Source organism: Vitis riparia, chromosome 12 (assembly GCF_004353265.1).
Source record: "Vitis riparia cultivar Riparia Gloire de Montpellier isolate 1030 chromosome 12, EGFV_Vit.rip_1.0, whole genome shotgun sequence".
Classification (NCBI taxonomy): domain Eukaryota; kingdom Viridiplantae; phylum Streptophyta; class Magnoliopsida; order Vitales; family Vitaceae; genus Vitis; species Vitis riparia.
Genome location: NC_048442.1, coordinates 1,659,574 through 1,682,912, shown reverse-complemented (window position 1 = coordinate 1,682,912; position 23,339 = coordinate 1,659,574). Strand labels below are relative to the sequence as shown.

Genomic DNA, 23,339 nt, shown 5'->3' with positions numbered 1-23,339 from the left:
GTACCTAATATCCATTTCACTACTTTCTAATGTTGCTTTCCTGGATTTGACATAAATCTGCTCACAACTCCCATTACATAATTAATGTATGGTTTCATGCACACCATAGATACATCAAACTTCTAATGACTGAAGTATATTGAACCTTAGCCATGAAGTTTTTTTACCTCATCTATGTATGGGCAATGCTCATTAGATAACTTGAAGTGATTTGCTAAGGTGTTCTAATAGCCTTAGCATTACTTATATTGAACCTTTGCAATACCTTACAAATAAACTCAACCTAAAATAATCGTAAGTGTCTGTCTATTTGTTTTTCTTTTTCCTCATCCTAAGTATATTGTTTACTACACTCGAGTCTTTCATCTTAAACTCATTGGCCAACTATCTCTTCATTTTGTTGATTTACATAAATCTACACTAAATACTAACATGTTATATCTCTCTAGTTAAGACTCTTTGACTACCAATCTAACCTTATATCTCTAAAAAGTCATCATGTTCTTGCTTAACTTGATACACTCACTTGTTATGAAGATTTTTCTTACCTACTGGCAACTCGACTAGCTTCCAAGTCTAGTTCAAAATAAGGGACTTCATTTCATCTTTCATTGTAAGCTCCCACTTACTATTATCTTCCACTTGATATATCTCATCATAACATTCAAGTTCACCGCCCTCTGTTAGCAATAAATAATTCAAATACTTCCTCTTTGATACATTTGGCCTACTAAATCTCCTCAGTGTAAGGATTGGAACTAGATCTTGTGGTATATCTGTTGGGATTATGCCTTAAAAAACATGACATAATGTAACAACTTTAGATTCACTAATAAATTCAATTATTTATGTTTCTTGGTTTCCCTTTATATATTATCCTATATGCATTAATTGATTATCTGAGGATACATGTCCATATAACTTGCAATGTACATGACTTGGGTGCATTAGAAGTTACACAAAAAATACAAGTCATGAGTTTCTTGCAAGATGATAAGTTATTTACGGTTGATTCATGGATTTAAGCAATCTAGTAGAGACTATAGCGCATTGCCTCCTAATTAGAGAGAGAGTTTGTCTTGGTTGTCAAGATGAGTTTCTTATGGTGAGCACACTAGTATGTATGGTTACACATTAAACAAGACATACGATAAATCAAGACAAAAGACTATTAGTTTTCATGATTGACCAAAGTACCATGTCTCATGGATCTCAACCTTGAGAGGCCATTGAACTTATGCTAAAATTAATAGGAGGGTTTGACCTATGAGTGAGACCCTAAAGTGGTCATCTATCCATATGGATTGGATCATTATTGATGAAGGTCGCAAACAACAGATATTCTCAATAGAAGCATTATGATATCTCATGGAATTGAGATAATGTCTCCTTAGGTTATCTAAAAAACACATGATCAGGAAAACTATGACCATAACATTTCACTTTTTAATATCAGATATTGAACATAATTTATACTTTTATAAATTTTACAATTGATAAATAATATATCCCAATAATTACAATTATTTTTAGATATTGAATTTAGTAGATAAAATTAATTAATTTTATAGTACATATATTTATAATAATTAGATTATTGTATAAATGCTATATGTTTTATTATTTTTAATTCATAATACAATGTTATGCCACTTAAAAATCAAGATAAAAACCAAACTTATTTTTTGATCAATATGAAATGATAAATATAATTATTACTTTTATAAATATTATAATTATAAATAATATATCAATAATAATAAACATAAAATCAATTAATTTTACAATGAATATATATATAATAATTTTATTATTAAAATATATTATGAGTTAAAATATTATTAAAAATAAGAAAAATAAAAAAAAAATTAATTTTGGAAATTGTTTCTTGAAGAGACTATTTCACCTATGATTTTTTTTTCCTTGAGAAATAGTACTGTCTCTTAAAGAGACGATTTATCCACTTATTTTTTATTTTTATGTTTTTTTAAGAAGTCATATCTTTAAGAGACGATTTTAGACTTTTTGAATTTTTTTAAAAAATAATAAATAAAAAAATTGTGTCAAGAGACTATTTTAGCCTATAATTTTTTTTTTTAAAAAAAAAACTTCTAGAAATCATCTTTCCAAGAGATGATTTTTGCCTATAATTTTTTTTGAAAATAAAATAAATATCTCTTCAAAAAATGATTTTTACTTTTCTCTTTTCTAGTGGGCAAAAACTAGGATAGATTTGGAAATACGTTTCCATTGCAGCAATTTATGATTTTTTTTTAAATTACCTTATACTTATCAAAAATCTATTTTTTATACCTTGGTACCTTTGTCATGTTTTTATAACTGTTATAAATTTTATACCTTACTCATATTATTTGTATCCAGTAATGTTTCCACGAATTTTAACTCATGCACATTAATGCATAGTTTTATTTATTTATTATAATTATTTGGAAACTTTGCAGTTGGCTCAAATTAAAATATTATAAAACTCTATTGGCTCTTTTTTTTTTCTTTTATTCTTAGTTCTATATCCCAGGCATTCTAGGCTAATTTGACAGATCGATTCTCCTTCTAGCAGATTCACCTCGCACCTAGCAGATTCTGGGCTAATTTGCATAACCTTCTAGCATTAATACCTAGCACCACAGTGTCCAAATGCCAATACATGCATTATGTCTGAATTTACTTATGCTTAAAAACAAAAGAGAAAAATGAATTTGACTTCTAAACTACCTCTCCATGGTAACCATATGGTTGTTGCCTATGAATGAAGGGCCTGCACGATACGAATGACGCCAACCATGCCGACGAGGTCCTTCAGCATCCAAATCCAAATATCGGTGCAAACCTCGGCGCAAACCAGGTCCTTCAGCATCCAAATCCCAATATAGGTGCTTGCTCTCGCTTGGCTCCATCGCTCACTACCACCGGAACGAAGCCAGGGACTGGGACTGACAAGTTGTATATTCATCTACCCTTTGTCTGAATTTTGATCTCTTGGATCAACTGCCGGTAACCGAGGGATCTTTGAAGGAGCGAGTAGGGTTATTTAGAAATAAACTTTATTCTTCTCCCAGCTCTACCTGCTAGTCGGACTTTTTCTTCCAATCTCACCTGCCAAGGCCACCATTCATTGACTCAACAAAATAAAATTACAAAACAAAATAATACGGTTGGAGGAAAGATTTTATTGGGATTTTCCCGATTTATCGCTGGGTCAATGCACGGCTCATCCAACGGTCAAAGACAGCAATGGGTCAATACAGGGCTCACCCAACGGTCAAAGACAGTCAAAGTACTACAGAACTAAATGAATGAGACTATCCAAATTAGAAAAATAAAAAATAAAAAATCAATAAACGTAAAAAAAAAAAATATAATATTACAAACCTTAAATCATTAATAGACAGAAAAAATTCAGACACAAAAAGTTCTTACCTTCGGGTTTTTAGATTGGAGAAATTACCTTAAATCAATTCAAAAAAGAAAGGGAAGTAAAGAAAAAAATGCTTGTAACTAAAAACGACCTACAGGTATAATTTTTATTACAATAATATAAAATTATTTTTTAATTTATAAAAGCATTAAGAAACGAACATTTTAAAAGAATAATAATTAGAGATTGATTGATTTGTAATTTAATATAACTTAATATAAATCATTAAATAGATTTGGTACATTTTCATAAATTAACTTAGTAGTAGAACTTAAAGTTAAAAATAAATTAACCAATGATGAAAATATTGGTAATTACGGTATATTAGTACTTCGATTTTAAGGATATGTTCACGGATATTTTTGACATAAAATATCAATGACATAAAAATTAATGAAAATTTTAAAAATATTAAAAAATTCTAAAATATTATATAAGAAGTATAAGTAAACATTTTAAAGTTATATTTTATTTTATTTATAAAAAAATTTATATATATAATTTGTTATATTTGATAATAATATCTCATACATTAATAAAAATATAAATTTTATAAGAGTACATTAGTTATTAAGTTGCATTATATATTATTTTACAATAATATTATGATAATATATCTAATTTTAAAATATACTTAATATTAAAATTATGATACATTTTAATTTAAATATGTTCAATGATATCAAATAAATAATAATATATGTATAATTTTTTTAATGTTTATATTCTTTATATTTAATAAATATATAGATTATATAAAAAAGACCTATTAAGAAAATTATGTGTTTATATTTTTTGTAATAAATTAAATCAAATGTACAAATAAAATAATTACAATTAATTTATTTAATAATAAAAAATAAAAAAAAATTGGTGAAATATCAATTCAAGGATATATATTCTCGAATTTCATATGGATCCATAGATATTAGATATATTGAGGATTTGGATGCTGAAGATGTTAAATATTTGAAAATAAAATAATAAAAATGTCAATAAAATATTTTTATTTTAATATTTAAAATAAAAATCAAGTAATAAATTTCAAGATAACAACTTAACAATTATTTAACTTAAACTCAATATCAGTTTTAAATAAAAAGTATTAAGTTTTACTAAATACCTTCCTAGTCTTTTTTCCAAATAAAATATATTTTAATTTTTGAATTGAAAAAAAAATTTAGTTACATTTCTTTTAGATTATTTCATATTACATTGTATCTCCATATGTAACCCAACTTTCAAATGTCATATATATACCCATAATAATAACGTAATAATGAAAAGAACAACGTCCCAATATATATAACCCAAATATACATATATATAATAGGGCCTGATTATATATTTGTTTGGGGTGTGAAAATAACCATATTTATCTATAGCAATGCAAATAATCATCAATATGACTTCCTGTTCCACCATGAAAATTATGTGCCAACTGCCATTCCTACCGAACCCTCAAAGAATATGGCTTCCTGTTCCATGATGAAAAATGTGTCAACTGCCATTCCGAAAAATCTGTGTCAACTGCCATTCCGGAAATTATGTGCCGACTGCCATTCCTACTGAACCCTCATAGAATATGACTTCCTGTTCCATGATGAAAAATGTGTCAACTGCCATTCCTACTGAACCCTCAAAGAATATGACTTCCGGTTCCATGATGAAAAATGTGTCAACTGCCATTCCGAAAAATCTGTGTCAACTGCCATTCCGAAAATTATGTGCAACTGCCATTCCTACTGAACCCTCAAAGAATCTGACTTCCTGTTCCATGATGAAAAATGTGTCAACTGCCATTCCGAAAAATTTGTGTCAACTGCCATTCCGAAAATTATGTGCCAACTGCCATTCTTACTGAACCCTCAAAGAATATGACTTCCTGTTCCATGATGAAAAATGTGTCAACTGCCATTCCGAAAAATATGTGCCAACTGCCATTCCTATTGACCCCTCAAAATGAAAAATATTAAAGGGGACAAAATTTTATGTTTGATGCATGTACTAAAATTTTAAATTAAGTTATTTTTCTGATGATTCTCAGAGGAGCTCAATTAATTGTAAATTTAGTTTAAATAGGAAAACTTAATATTTTATGGACGTATGGATTTCTCCTTAATTTTATAGATACGTTTTAAGGTTTGTGAGGGTCTTCAAATTTAAAGATCATAATATGCACAGGATTGAAAACGGGCTTACATGTCATCTATTGATGAAGGGCCTTAATTTGCATTGAAGTTAGCATCAATGGGATCATGAATGGATGGCAATGATGATTTTTTCATGGCCAGATGTATAAATTAAGGCTAAGTTGAAAGTCCAACCTCAAATGTGGTCAGGTGCTAAGTTGTCTCGCTCATATCTTCCTTCCAATATTTGCATCTTTTTTAACCACCACAAAAAGGAACTAAGTTGATATGGTGGAAATAATACTATCTTGACTCCATGGAAGTCAACTCAAGCCTCAATCGTCAAGCTTTTCTTTCTTGGTTTTGCAGGATGGTGTGCAGTGGGCAGTTCATAGAGATCTAAACAGCAGGGTCGATATTGGGATCTGATGCGTTTTCCAAGCCTCTTTCCCTGAATTTGGATCCTCGTCAGCATCTCTCTGTCTCCGTTTCTTCAATCAGGTTCATTTTATTCCTTCAATATGATTTTTCCCCTCTCTACGAGTTGTTTGCTTGTTTGATTTCATAGCATTAAGTGACTACACCTTAAATACATGATCCAAGAAGCATTGATCTATTTCTAACCGCAAGGTTTGAGGGTGAGTTTGTGATATCCCATGGAGATTTCTTTTATATTAAGAAGATAAAGCTAGATAACATGTTGGAAAGTTTTATAATTATGTAGAGATATGCTACAGTCGCTATAGCTCCTATAGAGAATTGAAGGAGAAAAACTCTACTTGTGTTTTTGTGGTTGATAGTCCTTCATCCAGTCCTTAAGCACAATGACTTCAATTTAGTAGTAACCTGATAAGCATCGGGTGTCCAACCTAAGAGAGAATTGAAGAGGCGTAATTAAGGTCGGTTAAGATGCATGTGATAGAGTGAAAATGGCGTTAGAGATTTAGACAATGGGTTGAGGTGGAATGGACGAGTGTTTATGAGGAGGAAGGTGTGAAGAATCGCCAAAAACAGGGGACAAAGATGATTGAAAACTTCGATTAAAATAATGTAAAATATGTTAGGAAGTGAACATATTTTTAAACTTCCCCCTCATGGTCTTTTGCACCAAACAATTTACACAATCTAAGTCTTACAGCGAAGGAGCTTAGCTTTAAAACTAATAGGATATTTTAAAAAGCATGATATTTACACAACAGTTTTGCTTTTCATATTAAATGGATGTTTAAACTCTAAAGTATATATCAACTCCAACCCTAACCTTATGAAATCAATTAATGACAAATATAGGTCAAGGGTTAAAACCCAAGCATATTTCATAATCGAAAGGTAAGTTATAATGCAGGAGAAATACAACACATATATCCTAATTTAAATACTAGAATTAAAAAATCAGGTAAAGACAAAAATAAAAAACATATAAATACAAGAACTAAAAATGTGTGTATAAAGCCACAAACTTGACATCCCATTTTGAGAGGGGGATTTAGAATCTAGAATGCTCGATTAATGTAAGAGACCAGGAAAATGAGAGAAGGTAGGAGTTGGTTTGTAGTGGAGTTGAAATCCTTTGAAATCTTAATAGATGAGACTGGAGGGAAGCTAATAGGAAAAATCTTGTCTAGAAACAAAGGTTTTTCTTCGTGGTTTATGTGGGGGGTTTCTCTCCACGTGTCCCTTTCAAGCTCAAAACCCCTTGGCCATCTAAGGCAAGTATGTAACCCATCCAGGATCATTCTGCCTTGTTCAAGATAAGTTTCATCTGGCACTAGAAGTGAGAGGGTTCCTTTCTCCCACAGGGCTAGACGGAATGGACAACCTGGACTCCCAAACGGGAAGGAGTGTCCAGTCAAGTCTTTAAGACTTCTAGCATACGTGATCAATCACGCATGACATCAGAGCGGTCGATGAGACTCCATTTAGCCCACAAATCCATGTCAATTAATTATGGCACATAATATTAGACATTGACAGGCTAAATGGACAAACAGTTGCACAGTCTGAAATCTTGGCACGTCAGCAGATGGCACCTGCTAGTCGCCCTTAACGAGATGATTGCCCAACCACCCTAAGGACAATCATCATTACAGAAAGGGTCAGAGTGCATAGTCAGCACTACAATGGTGGTGTCATCAGCTCTATATAAACCCTTTAAAAAACATGAACAAGGTACACGCGCACATACGCTCACTCTCTCCCAAAAATAGTTAAAGCTACTCTTGGCTGAATTAAGTTTCGGAGGGGCGTGCCCGAACCACCTGTCCTAACATCCTTGTGTAGGAAAGAAGTCCGTTTGGCTCTAATATAGATAAATGGATTCTTCAAGAGGCACGAAGTAAGGAAAAAGTTCGTCTGACTTCAGCGAAGCTAGATGGACCTAACTTCAGTTGGCTTAGCATCAACATTGGCATCGTCTGTGGGAAAAACTAACTATGTCAACACCCTCTAAATTAGATCATCAATTATGGGTAGCGAAGACTACTTTGCCTAGTATGAAAGTATGGAAAGACGCCAATGAGAGAGTGATCGGCAGATGCAGTCTCTGCTCCGCCAAACAAGGTGAATCAAATAAGAGAATGAAGAATTGCATGCCCAGATGTCATCATCGGGCCCCTCTCAAAGTTGGCAACCTCAAAGTCAGTGAACAACCTCAAGACAGATTGAAGAGGCATCTTTCCTTGGGAACGCAAAGTTCCCCTCTAGTAGTCACACGACACAGTTAAGGAGGAGTTTTCACTAGCTTGATAGGTGCAACTGGACAAAAGCACCAACTCTACCCTAGTATTAACAAAGAGAAGGCACGACAGAAGGTCACATCTATCAGATGCAATGTGAGCTTGCTTAGGACCTCAGACGCTAGACATAGAGGAAAACTAAGCATGGTCGAAACCCTAGAGGCCCGTCTAGGTCCCTCAGCCATTGCGATCATGTCGGAGTGGCCCTCTTATTCGCCAAAGTAGGGACAAGTAGGGGTCCTAGTGGATTGAGCTCCACTCAGCTCTATCATTTGGTTTCTAGATGACATGCTTTCGACGCCGTTCAACCCTCATGTCATTAATTATGAACCATCTTAGGGGTTCATAGTGCCAAAATTCATGACATACGACGAAACAAGCGATCCGTTCGATCACATCATGCACTTCAGGCAACTCATGACCTTTGATATAAGGAATGATACATTGTTGTGCAAAGTCTTTCCAGCCAGCTTACATGGCCAAGCTTTCTTTTGGTTCCACCTTCTCCCAAAGAATTCTATGAACAATTTTCAGGATTTATCGGAGGCCTTTGTGGGCCACTACTTATGTTCAACTCACCATAAGCAGAACATAAGCATTCTGCAAAACATCAAGATGTAGGAAAACAAGTCCCTTAGAGACTTCATGAAATGGTTCAAACAAGTTGTACTCCAGGTGGAGTCCTATAGCATGGATGGCATCCTGTAGATCTTCAAGCGAAGCATTTGTCCGAGCACACCATTATTTGAGTCTCTAGCAAAGAAGTCACCGACAATGATGGATGACTTGTTCAGACGAGCAAACAAGTACTCCATGCTAGAAGACAACATCTAGGCGGCTACTCAACAAGTCTTGGTCACCAATCGTCCAACTAGGTAGGAAGCTCTAAGCCCTCAAACCAATCGAGGCAAGCAAACAAGAGGCGGGATGGCCAGCAGTAGCAGAATCAAGTGAGATTGACCCCCCTCACTCCTCTCAATGATTCACGATCTGTCCGACTTCAGGTGGTCAGAGTCGATCAAGACAGATTCGACTAAGTGGGATCAGAACAGAAGGTGCGCTTATCATAAAGATCATGACCATAACATCGAACAATGTAGGAGTTTCCACTACCTGGTGAAAAGACTAATCAGGGTCGAATACCTGAAACAATATGTCCACACAACTGGTGGGCAAAGAGAGATGACCCAAGACCTAGCCATCCAAGCCCGCACATCTTCAGCAGCTCCCAAAGTTGTCATCAACTACATCCACTGAGTCCCCATTGACAAAAGATACAGTTCTAAATGGAAAAGGCAAAGGTTGCTCCACGTGGGCTCTATAAGAAAATGGGTTAGCTCTGTTCATCACAACTTTCCGGAATGAAGTATGAGCCCTGTCGATGACATAGTTACCTTTCCCCCTGTAAATACTAGTCGAGTATTACAATCACACGAAGATGCCCTAGTCCTGACACTAGGAATAAGTGGGTTCGACGTAAGAAGGGTTCTGGTTGACCAAGGTAGCTTAACTAACCTCTTACAAATGTCAGTCTACAAGCAGATGGGTTACTCACCATTCGCCCTAGAAAACCCAGGACGATTACTATTCGAGTTCAATGGAGCCACAACAACTTCTCAGGGTGACATTGTACTGCCCATCCAAGATGGCCTAGTCACCTTGAACATATAATTCTCAGTGGTCGATGATTTGTCACTTTTCAATGCCATTATGGGACGCGCATGGCTTCACAGAATGAAGGTCATTCCCTCTATGTATCATCAGATGGTGAGCTACCTCACTAAGGAAGGACAAATTGATCTCCCTGGCAGCCAGCTAGCCACACACCAATGCTACCAGGTGGCCCTAGACTCTAAACATTCAGCTAGTGAAGAGAAACGTTTGGAATCATCAAATACAAGGGAGTAATAGCAATTATTGAACCCGACGGAGAAGGATCCACCTACACCTGATCCACTCGAGCCATTATGTCTCTCACATGACACAGATTAAATCACCTATACTAGCTCTTTACTCATGTAGGATGAATTAGAACTGCTCAAAAGCATGCTTCAACGAAGCAAAGACGTCTTCGCTTGGACTCACTCTAATATGTTGAGAATCCATCCATCTATGGCCTCTCACAAGTTTAATGTCATACCTACCTCACATCTCGTACGATAAAAGATTTGACATTTTCATTTGGATAGGCAGAGAATCATCTAGACGGAGATTGACAAGTTGCTAATAGCTAGATTTATCAAATAAGTCAAGTATCTGGACTAGTTAGCAAACATGGTGGTCATTTCAAATAATGATGAGAAATGGCAAGTTTGTGTTGATTACACCAACCTGAATGACATTTGTCCAAAATATAGTTTTCCTTTACCTCAGATAGATCAGATAGTCGATGCCGCCATTGGGCATGGGATGTTTTTCTTTATAAACGTTTTCTCTAGATACCACCAAATTCCCATGTTCCAGTCGGATGAGAAGAATACAACCTTCGTTACACCACATGGGTTGTACTGCTACAAAGTCATGTTGTTCGGGCTCAAGAATGCTAGTGCTATTTATCAAAGATTAATGAAGAAGATCTTCAAGCCCTTGATCGGCCAAACTGTGGAGGTCTACATTAAGGACATTGTTGTGAAAAGTGGAACCGAAGTTGAACACGTCCAACACCTAGAAGAAACATTCCGCCTGATGCGAGCATACAACATGAAGCTCAATCCAGCTAAGTGCGCTTTTGGCGTCAGTGCAAGAAAGTTTCTAGGGTTTATGGTGACCCAAAGAGGAATTAAAGTTAATCTGGATCAATTAAAAATTGTCCTTGAAACACCTGCCCCAAGTAGCAAAAAGGAGTTGTAACGTCTTACAAGCCGTCTAGCAGCTATAGGGTGTTTCATAGCCCGTTTCACAGACAAGCTAAGACATTTCTTCCTTACGTTCAAGGGAGCAAGCACATTCGGTTGGACGCGTGAATGTAGATAAGCATTTGAAGTAGTCAAGCACTACCTCACTGAACCGCCCATTCTAAGTAGCCCAAAGTCTAGTGAAGAGCTCTATATGTACCTAGCAGTATCTGACTGTGTAGTTAGTGTCGTCCTATTTTGGCACTTACAAGACAAATAACAAGATTTTATCTACTATGTGATCAAAGCAATGGTAGACGCAAAGACTCGACACTCCAGAATGGAGTAGACGACCCTAGTCCTAAAGAGCACCGCCTAAAAGCTTCGCCTGTACTTTCAAGCTGACCAAGTGACCGTGCTCACAAATCAGCCACTCCGAAACACCCTATACAAATCGGATTTGTCTAGATGAATGTTGAAATGGGTCATTAAGTTAAGTGAATACGAAATCAAATACCAGCCAAGATTAGTATTGAAAGGACAAGTTATGATTGACTTTATAGCCGAACTCTCTCAAAAACCAACATATCCAGTTGAGTCCCCTAGAGAGCAATGGTGGACACTTTATGTGGACCGAACATCCAGAGTGTCCGGCTTTGGAGTAGGTCTCATCCTACAATCACAAACTGAAGAATTGTTAGAGCAAGTCATTCGTCTGAACTCTTCTGCCACCAACAATGAAGTAGAATATGAAGCCATCCTACTTGGGTTAGACATTGCCATAACATTAGTTGCAACAAGGTTGGAAATCAAGAGCAACTCTCAGCTAATTGTCGGGCAAATTTAGAAAGAGTATGAAGCAAATGATGAATGCATGGCGAGGTACCTCGCCATGGTAGAAAATCAGTTGAAAAAGCTAAATGAGTGGGTTGTTAGATGGGTACCCAGGAAGGAGAACTTAAAGGTGGACGCACTGGTTGGAATAACGACCACTCTCCCTATAAGAGGCAGTAATGTTGTTTGTCTATCTCCAAGCCACACCCTCAATCACACCAGAACAGATATATAGTGCCAATGAGGAGGACCTTGGCTGGATACAGGACATTGTGAAATACCTTTAGATGGGAGAATTACTAGAAAACGGGAAACAAGCGCACGAACTTCATGTACAGGCCACCCGCTTCACTTTGATTAATGACCATCTTTATAGACGGTCATTTGGAGATCCGTACATAAGATGCTTGATGGCTGAACTCCATGAAGACGTGTGTGGCAATCATTTGGGAGGACGAACCCTGGCACATTGTACTCACACATAAGAGTACTATTGGTCCACCATAAAGCAAGACACATAAAATTATGTTAAGAAGTGTGACCGGTGTCAAAGATATGCTCCTATTCCTCGTGTACCTTCTAAAACTCTCAACCCGGTCACAAGTCCTTGGCCATTCGCACAATCGGGGATGGACATAGTTGGCCCCTTACTCATTATAGTAGCGTAAAAGAAATTTATGCTCGTAACAACCAACTATTTTAGCAAGTGGGTAGAAGTAGAAGCCTATGCTAGCATCAAAGACAAGGGCATCTCCAAGTTCGTTTAGAAAAACCTTGTATACCTATTCGGAGTTCCACAAGAGATTGTGGCAGAAAATGGGCCACAGTTTGAAAGTATTGTCTTTCAAACATTCTGCTCGAAATTAAACATCAAGAACTTATATTCAACGCCTCGCTATCCTCAAAGCAACGAACAAGTGGAGGCAACAAACAAAACCCTGTTGAATGCACCAAAGAAAAGGTTGGAAGGAGTCAAAGAGAAGTGGGTGGATGAACTGCCCGGAGTCTTATGGGCTTACAAAACAACATCTAGATGGCCACTAGGAGCTACTCATTTTGCCCTTGCTTAGAGAATGGAGGTTGTTATTCCAACCGAAATAGGCATGCCTACCACCAAAACGGTCATACAAGGTTAAAGAGACAACGATGAGGAACTCGTAAAACATTTGGACTAGGCATATGAAATACATGGAAACACAGTTACCTGGATTGCTTCTTACCATCAGAGAGCGATCGCTCATTATAATAAAAAGGCGCACTCATGATTTTTTCGAATAGAAACTTTAGTCCTTAGAAGAGTCTTTGAGAACACAGTCGAAATAGGTGCCAAAAAGCTTCAAGCTAACTGGGAAGGACCCTATATTGTAACTAAGGCTGGAGATTCAGGGGCATACCATCTTCAAACACTAAACGACATACTCCTGCTCCACCCATTGAATGTATCCAACCTAAAGCAGTATTAAAAATAAAACTTGCTTACGAAAGTAAGATGTATGAGAGACAAATAGATAAAGTAGATATATATTATAGAAAATAGAATATCTAATGTCTTTACAAATTTTTTCGTCTCGACCGCATCCAGCCAAAATAAACATTTACAAATACAAGATCAAGCATGCCCACTAGAGGAACCAGCTCCAAAAGCATCTTTTCCACCCCGGGCAGGGCCGCCTAAAGCCTTATCCTTGTCGTCTTAAGGAAAGTTGGCTAATCTTGGTTGATACCATGTTTCTTCATACAATATTGGTAGCCATAGAAGAACATGTCATCCACCCGTTTCTGGTACTCAACCTTTAGCTCTTCTTTCTGAACGAGAAACCCCTCATGGAGCTTCTGTCTCAACTGTCCAACCTCCTTCTCAACATTCTTCTTACCAACCTCCATCGCCTTCTTCTCCTCGGCCAGTTGGTGAGCCTCAGCTTCAGCTACCTCATTCACTTCTTCCATTTTCCTCAACAGCTCGATTCCTTTCTCAACGAGTTTTCCGGCAATAGCGGCTTTACTTTCTGCCAACTCCAACCTAGTGCAAAAATCCTCACTATTGTCCATGTTATGGGCAATGTATGCCCTCATGTTTTCGGCCACCTCCAACCGGTAGAAGAGCTGAGCACGCTGCCACATAAGGTTCCGAAATCCGACTATCACCTGTGTGGACAGTAGAGAAGTTATTAAGAAACCAAAGACTAAAGCCAAAATAAGTAGTAAATAGGAGGCAACTTACCATTTCTACTGTCTCGAAAGTTGTATAATCCTGCATGGGCATGATACGGGAAATGATGATGTCTAGAGTGCCATATGGGAGTCGTATCGTGAAAGATTAAGTAAGGTTATTCTCTATTTCGATCGAGATCCGTTGAGTGGCCAGAAAGATCACTCTTATGTTTTGTACGGGAGTCTTTCTCTCGGTAAAGGACGAAATTTGCCTCAACAGCTTAACTACCTCCTCTTGGTTAGGAATGTAGAATGACTTTGGATAGAATGGAGAAGATGCCTTGCATTCAAACGACTCCTCGTTGAAAAGGTTCGAGCTAATGAAGGGTCTGTTTAGCTCATGATGAGTAATGTCATCAGCGGAGGAAAACTTCTCCTCCAACTCAGGAATGATCTCTACAGCAATGGTCAAAGAGGCTAGCGTTGGTACAGGAGTTGAGATAGGTTTCGGGCAAGTAGGCTCCTGACAGACTATTTTTGAGGGGGTAGGGTTAACTATGATGGATTTGGACAGGTGCTTACACTACCTTTCCCGAAATCCAGTCCTCAAGTTTGTAGCCATGTCTCCTTCTTCCTCTACACAAACAATGGGGGTGCCACTAGGTCATCCCTTGTCTCTGGCTCACTGTTGGTAGTTGAAGAAGATGAAGATGAGAAAGAGAATGATGTAGATGGAAAAGATAAAAGAGTGGGTGGCAAAGTCCTTACTCCCTGAGTAGGTCGGGTAGTAGGTCATTTTTTTCTTTTTTGCGAGATGATGAGTAGTAGAACTGGAGGCCAGGTGACTTGTAGTTGGGGTTTGCCTTAAAGTCCCTTCTTGACTCTTCTTCTCTCGCTCCTTTAGGCGGGCTTGACGTGCCTTTAAGTCTGCCAAACGAGTGACCTCATAAAAGGGCAAGTACTTCAACATGAAGTGCTTGTTGGGCACCAGAGACAGGGAAGCTACGTGAGAGAGTATGGGGATAATGAAAAACTTAGTTTCATTGATCAGTGCCAATAGATTCTTATTTGAAAGCAGAACCTTATGGTTCCATTCAGACATGTCTATCTTGAATAGCTTGTTGAGTTGGGTGAATGAAGTTTTTTCCACCCACTCTACAAGACGACCCCGCTTGTCCTTGTCTATACCACACAAACAGAAGGATCAGTAGTGAGTTTATAGCGAGGAAGAAATAATTGTAAAGAACGAACAAAAATTACAGAAACATATCATACTCGAAATTTCCAACGAGCGCTGTGGAGTAAAAACTCTGTTTGGCCCCTCAAACGGACCACTCCAGGGACTAGATATAAGGATATGCCCCTTTGATCCACCTTTGCCTGAGTCTGGAAGCTCGGTCACCAATTGGAGGGAAGGAATATGGGTAGATAGGCTGAACCTTTCCTTTTGACTCATGTTTACTATGTAGACGAACAAGACTTCCAATAAGAAAATATCCAACTGGAAGAGTTTGTCCATAACACTACATTCCATCAGCACCCGGATAGCATTTGGATGATGTAAGGTTAGAGAGATTTGTATGAAGTGTAAGAATTGCTTGAAGAGATAAGGGAGAGGTAGATGGAGCCCCGTAGTAAATTGTTCCTTGTTGAAGTACGTCGCATTGTGGGGTTGTTTTTCTGAGGATGGAGTCTCGTCGTCTACTAGATGGATAAAGATTCTGTCTGGGATATGGAAACATGGCCGGAACTCTTGTTCGGACAAGACATCAACTGGACGCTCTGATCTAAGGTGCTTGACTTTAGTGTCTTTTCGACCACTTTTCCAAGGCCTACCACTTCCACTAGTAAAAGCAACACCTTATCTTGCCGACATGCTGAGTAGTTCTAGGCTACTTGAAAGCCTGTGTGGGATAACTCAGCTATTAGAATTGGTCACCCAGCCCATCCACCATTTAACGGTGCCTCAACTGTGCAACAAGAAACCTAGACAGACCAAAAGTCTGAGTCTAAACAGATCAACTAACAATGCTTACAAAGCAAGCTTCTTGACCAATAATTAGTAGAAGAATTGCCCCCATCATGCTGGCATGACAGTAGTAAGACGAAACTCCTGAATCGACCCTTGAAGGTATTAATAATGGAGAAGTGAAAAGGGAAACTTGAAAAACCTTAAATCCGACGGTTGATGCAGTCATATTCTCTAAAGCGAAAACACAAAAAAACCTTAAAATTTAGATGCCACGACATCCATTTTCTGTCTAAACTAAACAATCGTCGGTGCAGTCCTAAAATGAACACTAAATAGAAAAAATAGTAGATGGCGGGAAGCTTACCAAAGTTAAAAGTGAGCGCTCTCTAGCAAGAGAAAAGTCTACCAGAAGCAGGCTTGAGAATGGCAGCAAGAAAAGTGGAGAGTGACCAATGACAGGCGTAGTGGCACAATGAAAATGTAGAAGTGGGGAAAAGAAAGCTCCTGAGCCAGAAAAGCCAAAAATCATCCCAAGGGGTGTGGGAACCCTCTATTTATAGGGACCCAAAAACCTAAGAATCCTAAGAGACAAGCCGTTTAGAAACGTATCTCGAAGAGGCGCGCCTTTTGATAGAAAACCTTGATGGATGTGACCCATCATTACCACTTCAAGTGACATGTGTTCCAAAGCACCCCAATAACCTGAGGAGACAAATAGCCCATTCTACCTCTACCTGTCGGCTACTCGTCTAGACACAGGTAGACGGGTTAAAGGGGAAATTATGGGGGCTTCCTCTCCATGTGTCCCTTTCAAGCTCAAGTACCCTTGGCCATCTAAGGCAAGTATGTAACCTATCTCGGATTATTCTGTCCCAGCCAAGATAAGTTTCGTCTGGCACTAGAAGTAAGAGGGTTCCCTTCTCTATTAGGGCTGGGCGGAATTGACAGCTTGGACTCCTAGATGGAAAGGAATGTCCAATCAAGTCTTTAAGACTTTTGACATGCTTGATTAATCATGCCTAACATCAGAGTGGTCGATGAGACTCCATTTAGCCTAGAAGTCCACATCAATTAATTATGACACATAATCCCATACATTGACAAGCTAAATACACAAATAGTTGCACGATCCGAAATCTTGGCATGTTAGCAGATGACACCTGCCAGTCGCCCTTAACTAAGTTGATTATCCAACCGCCCTGAGGATAATCATCATTATAGAAAAGGTCAGAGTGCATAATCAGCACTACAGTGGCAGTGTCATCAGCTCTATATAAACCCTCCAAAAAGCATGAACAAGGTATGCATGCACATACGCTCACTTTCTCCCAAAAAATAGTTAAAGCTATTCTTGTTTGACTTAAGCTTCGGAAGGGCATGCTCGGACCACCCATCTGGAAATTCTTTTATGTAAGAAAGAAGCTCGTTTGGCTCCAGTATAGCTAGATGGATTCTTCAAAAGGCACAAAGTAGGGAAGAAGTCCGTTTGATTGCAGCAAAGCTAGACGGGCCTAACTTGAGTTGGCTTAACATCAACAATTTAGGTTTAGGGAGCTAAGTTTATCTCGTTAATTAGAAGGTGGGTAAGCTTGTTGTAGGGATGAAGATGGTAACTAATGCAACAAAGTCTAGGTTGAGATGGTAGAGAGTTTAGGTTGGAGCATCAACCAAATAAGATAGGGAGGTACATTCTCTACTTGGTTAGTTCAATGGAGGCTAAAAGATTTTCTCTATTTTTTCCTAAAGAAAGGGATCTACCTAGGGGATGGTCTATTTTGGGTGAGAAGCATCATCATCTTGGTGTAGGTTTTTCTTAAAGGCAAGGTGTAGTCTCCTCAAGGAACTTGGAGAAAGGGGGTCATTTGTTGGAGATAGCAAAAGGGTCAAAGGTAGACCATATAAAGAAAGCTCATGGTAGGGTGGATGAAGTTGTTTGTATTCAGGTTGGGATTTAGGAGGTTCATAGTACAAAAAAATAATTGAGGTAAGAGCAGACCCACCATAGGCTCTAGGGTGGCATGTTCTTCTATTGATTTAGGAATTTTAGGAAGTTAAAAGAAAAAGAAGTATAAATGCAAGTTTGTCTCCCTCTAAAAAAAAAAAAAACTAATTTTGTGTGTTAAAAAAATAGATAGAATAAAAAAAAAATTAGATAAGCATGAATATTGAATAAATTGTATAAAATATTTGTTTATATTTTTAATTTTATTTAATGTTAATAAAATTAAATTTATTTAAATCCTAATATGTATAAAATAAATCTAACAAAATGAAATTTTTATAATTTTGTATTTGATATTTTATTAACTATTTTTTCTTTTGTGAGCTATGTTTTGTTTAATTTTGAGATTTTTTAAATGTTTAAACTTTTAGGTTTAATCAATTAGTTATTAATTCATGAATATTTACATAATTACTCAAATATATGTTATTGAATTGATGATAAAAATTTAATTTTGTTAAAATATTTGTTGTTTTATCAAATATCTTTTTATTGATAGGTTATTTTTAGTTTAATTTAATGATTTTTATAAAAGTTAAAATTTTTAGATTTACTCAAGAATTTATTAATTTAGAGTTGACTAAATAAAAATTTTATCACTATCAAGTGATTTATGTTTAATTATTTAAAAACATCCAAAAAAATTATTAGTAAAATTATTAAATTTTTCTAAAAGTTCTCTAACAAAATATTTCTAAAATTTTTTTAAAATGTTTTGGTTAAATTTCTTACCATCTTTCAAAAATCTTTTCTCAAATATTATTTGACTGTTTTATGAACTTTTAATAGACTCTCCTCAAATTTTTAGTATTTTTATTATTTAATTGATCCTATTATAAATTCTTTTTTTCTTTTATAGCTATTATCAATAATTACTTATTTTATTGAATGATATCGATGTTACCATTTTTTACATATGAAAATTTATCTATATTTAAGATAATACACAAATTTTTTATTTTGTCTTCTCTCACCAAAATTTTTGGCTCCGCCATTGAGTTGAGACATTTTCTGATTGGGAGATGGGGTGAGTATTTAGATCCAAGTCATGTTTGGGTGGTCTTAAACTGCCTTTGAGATGGGAAGTGAAGATTTCCTTATAGAGCCCTTATTTTATTTGACTTTAGGAATGCTCTCATGTTGTAGTAGATGTTGAAACTACTAGTCTTAGTCTTTGTCACTTGTAGGGTTAGAGTATTGCTGAGATAAAATGGAAACATAATGCCTTGGTCGTTGCAATTGAGGGTCTTTATGTCAATTGAAACAACTTAGTTTCCTTATTTTATTTTTTTTTCATGCATGAGTTTTTATGCAAATAACCCGACCTAACACATAGCGGGGGTTACAATTGATTTTATGCCTTTTTGAATGAGTACAAAATTCCTTTTTTACCCTAGGGATGGTGGTGGTCAGCTTTTCCCTTTTGGTTTTTGTGCCTCAAAAGTTGACTCTAGGTTTTCCATTTAAGAGCGGTGCGTTTTAGGTGCACCATTTTTTGGTACCTCCAGTGCCCTCCCAAGTCCCGAGCTCTTCAATAACCAAAAGAGGTTAGGACTTCATAACGTCCTCGAGCAATGTGTTAATGATGGTTCTTGACGGTTGTGTCAATCGAATCTCGTTTCTCTAGGCGATTGTAATAGAGCTTGCACGTCCTACAACCATATGGATGCCACGTGTCAACGGTTGAACTTTTCTCCCAATTAGATTTTTCCTTCCTTTATTGCAGCTGTAAGAGGTTGTGTTACAGTGTTCTTTCACCCAGGATGAGAGGTAAGGGCTCCTTTTATCGTATTTATTACATTCTACATTTTGTTTTTATTTTTCTCATTTTTCAAACCATGTCGAAGAAAGATAGAAAAATGAAATCTTCTGGCTCGTTGGAAGAGTTCCAGGCGGAGTATAATATACCTTTGTCAATAGGGTTGCACTTTGTTGAAGATGGTGAGGTAGATCTGGCTAAGGGTAGTTTCATTGAGGGAGAGATAATATTGCCTAAGAGCTAGTTCGAAGCGGGTCTCAGATTGCCTTCATGCCTTTCTTCAGAGATGTAGTATCATTTTTGCAACTTACTCCAAATCAACTGTGTATTAACACAGTAAGGATCATCATGTCTTTGGTGGTGTTAGATCACATGAGAGGGTTGGGGATTTCGATTAAGGACATTTTGTGCATTTATACTTCGAAGAGGTCTCAGATTCCTAATGAATGGTACTTGTTTCCTCGCCTGGGCATGAGCGGTTTCATCACAGGAGCTTCGTTGAAAAATAAAGATCTCGACCGTAGCTTGGTGGCAGTTTCATGTAAATTTGAGTTTGGTATTTCAGAACCTGAGGGTCTCCCTAGGGTTCCAAGGACCCACAGTAGTGCAAGTTAGTCGTACCATGGCTTGACATTTGAGTATGTTGCTTGGGTTTAGGTCTTCCATTTTCTTTGTTGGAAGTTCCAACACATTTTCTAGCTTGACCTTAGGCTTTTCTCTTTTTACAAACAATATCAAAATTCCTAAGATTAACGATTCTCGCCATGAAGTAATTGCTAGTTGGTTCAATATTGATAGGATGATCCATGATCAGAGAGTTTTGTTGCTATAGAACCCGTTTTTTTCATATTAAAGACTTAAGATTTGTTTTTAATTTCATTGTTTAGAAAACTACTTATTTGAATATTCAGAATATTTAAAGTATTTAAAATTAATTAATGAATTTAAAATACTAATATAAGGATTAGAATCTTACTTAAAAAAATGATCTTTAATTTAACTATAAACTTTCAAATCTTCAGCCTTACATTTAGGACTTTTAACAAAGAAAAAACCTTTATATTCTTATTAAATTTTATTATTATTATTATTATTATTATTATTTTAATGTTTTTGCCCCTAGATTGGGATTGGGGGCGTCACATGCACCACCTCCAAGGGTGCCGCCACTTTTTATAGAAGGTGAAGGCAAGCCACTGCCAAAATGATTTTGACCAAAACTTATCTAGTACTACTTATTTAAGTGGGTTCACTCATCTAATTTAAAAACTAATTGATGTTCAATGAGAAAGCCAAACCTTTCTTGACACTAGGCATTAGACTCACCCTCCACCAGAGTCATCATTTATGCAGAGCCATATTATTACTACCCTAACAGAATTGGGAGGAGAGGCTGAGTAGTGTAATATCTCTTGTATTGGTTCAATCGTTAATTGGGTATGCATTGTTGTAATTGTAGGAAATATTAACGATCTCACTTGAATTTGGTCCATGTTGGTGATGCAGGAATGGCTGAAAACGTTGTCAGTGGGATCGGAGCTGAGGCATATAAAGACACGAAAAAAGTAGCAAGCAAATTTGTTGATGTGAAGAATCTGAAAAGCAACTACGAAAAGTTGATCACCGAAGCAGAAGAGCTCTGGAAACTGAAGGATGATATAGAGAAAGCAATCAGAGTTAAAATAAAGCCGGACATAAGTAAGTGGATTGCTACGGTTGATATGCTTAAAAAGAAGTGAACAGCCTGCAAACGAAATACAATGAAGGACAGTGGCCGCCGTGGAGATGGATCCGCTTAGGGTGGAAGGTTAGTAATGACTTGAAAACGAAGAGGAAGGAGGTTCGTGATCTTTTGAGTAATGGAAATATTCACAAGCGAGTTTTGGAGGATGAATTGCCAAGCTCTGTCCGGATAGAAAAAGCACCTGAAATCGAGGAAAACTCACCACTGGGAGAAGTTGTAAGAGATGTACTAGATCGTCTTAAGGATGAAAAAGTAAGAAGAATCGGAATCTTGGGAGCGGTCGGAACTGGGAAAACCGCGATAATGAAGCACTTGAATAACGATGAAAAAATTCGTGGTATGTTTAAATATGTCATTTTTGTAACGGTCTCAGAGGAGATGAGCATAGAGAAGCTGCAAGAGGCCATCATGCAACGGCTAAACCTGGGCGAGTTCCGTACCGATACCGTAAAAAATAATGCTCACATAATATCGGACTGGTGGAATGAAAAGAAGTGTTTGATTCTTCTGGATGAGGTATGTCAAACCATTAAGCTAGACGAAGTTATGGTAATCCGTAGCAACCAGAATCACATCAAGGTGGTGTTGGCAAGTAGATACCCACACATTTGTAGCCGCATGGATACTGATGTTGAAATCAAAGTGGAACCATTTTCCCCGGATGATGCTTGGAAAATGTTCAAGAAAAATGTGGGTAAAGCCATTTCTAACTCCGACATTCAAGCAAAAGCTAGGCTTCTTGTTGCAGAGTGTCACCGGTTCCCACTGGTGATAGACGTAGTATCCAAAACCTTCAAAAAGAACCAAACAGATTTGACCCTTTTGGATGAGTTATTGAAAAGCTTGCAAAGATGGGACAGTGACAGAATTGATGGCATTGGCGAAATGTTGGATCGCCTGAAGGTTTGTTACAAGTGTTTAAAAGATGAAGAGAAGGACTGCTTTTTGTACGGTGCATTGTATCCTGCAGAAAGCATGATATATGTGGATTACTTGATAGAATGTTGGAGAGCTGAAGACTTTATTCGTCATGCAGAAGAGTTTAGAAATGCACGTAGTGGCGGGCACAAAATATTGTGTGAGCTTATTGAGCTATCATTTCTAGAGAGAACCGCAAAGACGAAATATGTTACGATGAACAAATTGTTTCGGAAATTGGCTCTAGATATCTTATCCCAAAAGGATAACAAATATTTGGCAAAACCATGGGAGGGATTACAAGAGTTTCCACATCCTGAGAATGTAACCAAGCAAGTAAGATCTCGTTGATGGATAATCGACTTAGCACTTTACCAGAAACTCTAGATTGTGGCAATCTCTCAGCATTGTTCCTTCAAAGAAATAAGGACTTGAGTGTTATTCCTCGGTTGTTCTTCCAATCAATGTGCAGACTGCGAGTTCTGGATTTTGCAAGGCACTGGGATTGCATTTTTGCCTTCCTCTATATCCATGTTGGTTGTTCTCAGAGGGCTCTACTTAAATTCTTGCATCCACTTGACAAGGGTACCATCTGAAATAAAAGCACTTGAACAGCTTGAGGTTCTTGATATTCGAGGTACTAGACTTAATTTACTTCATATTCAAAGTTTAATATGGTTGAAGTGTTTGCGAATATCCTTGTCTAATTGTTGCATTGAACGTACTGAGGTATCCGATAGTCAATGGATTGGAATAACTTTCAATCCCTTTCGAATTCCAATACTATTGAAGCAAGTGGCAGTATCACTGTATAGATTTGCA

At 37.0% G+C, this 23,339-nt stretch overlaps 2 protein-coding genes across 2 annotated transcripts in view; one reads left to right on the top strand and one right to left on the bottom strand.

Moving 5' to 3' along the window:
* Positions 1-3,108, bottom strand: part of LOC117926621 — a 29,541-nt gene extending 26,433 nt beyond the window's left edge. The window contains exon 1 of the mRNA XM_034845786.1: positions 2,734-3,108. Within this exon, the coding sequence (XP_034701677.1) occupies positions 2,734-2,915 (182 nt within the window). The 5' untranslated portion in view covers positions 2,916-3,108. The remainder of the gene's footprint in view (positions 1-2,733) is intronic.
* A 2,473-nt stretch (positions 3,109-5,581) lies between these two features.
* Positions 5,582-23,123, top strand: LOC117926159 (probable disease resistance protein At5g43730). The gene is made up of 3 exons (XM_034845239.1): positions 5,582-5,778; positions 5,938-6,069; positions 21,362-23,123. Exon 3 carries the CDS (start codon positions 21,903-21,905, stop codon positions 22,866-22,868), a length of 966 nt encoding a protein of 321 aa, XP_034701130.1. The 5' UTR covers positions 5,582-5,778; positions 5,938-6,069; positions 21,362-21,902; the 3' UTR covers positions 22,869-23,123.
* The last annotated feature ends 216 nt before the right edge of the window (positions 23,124-23,339 follow it).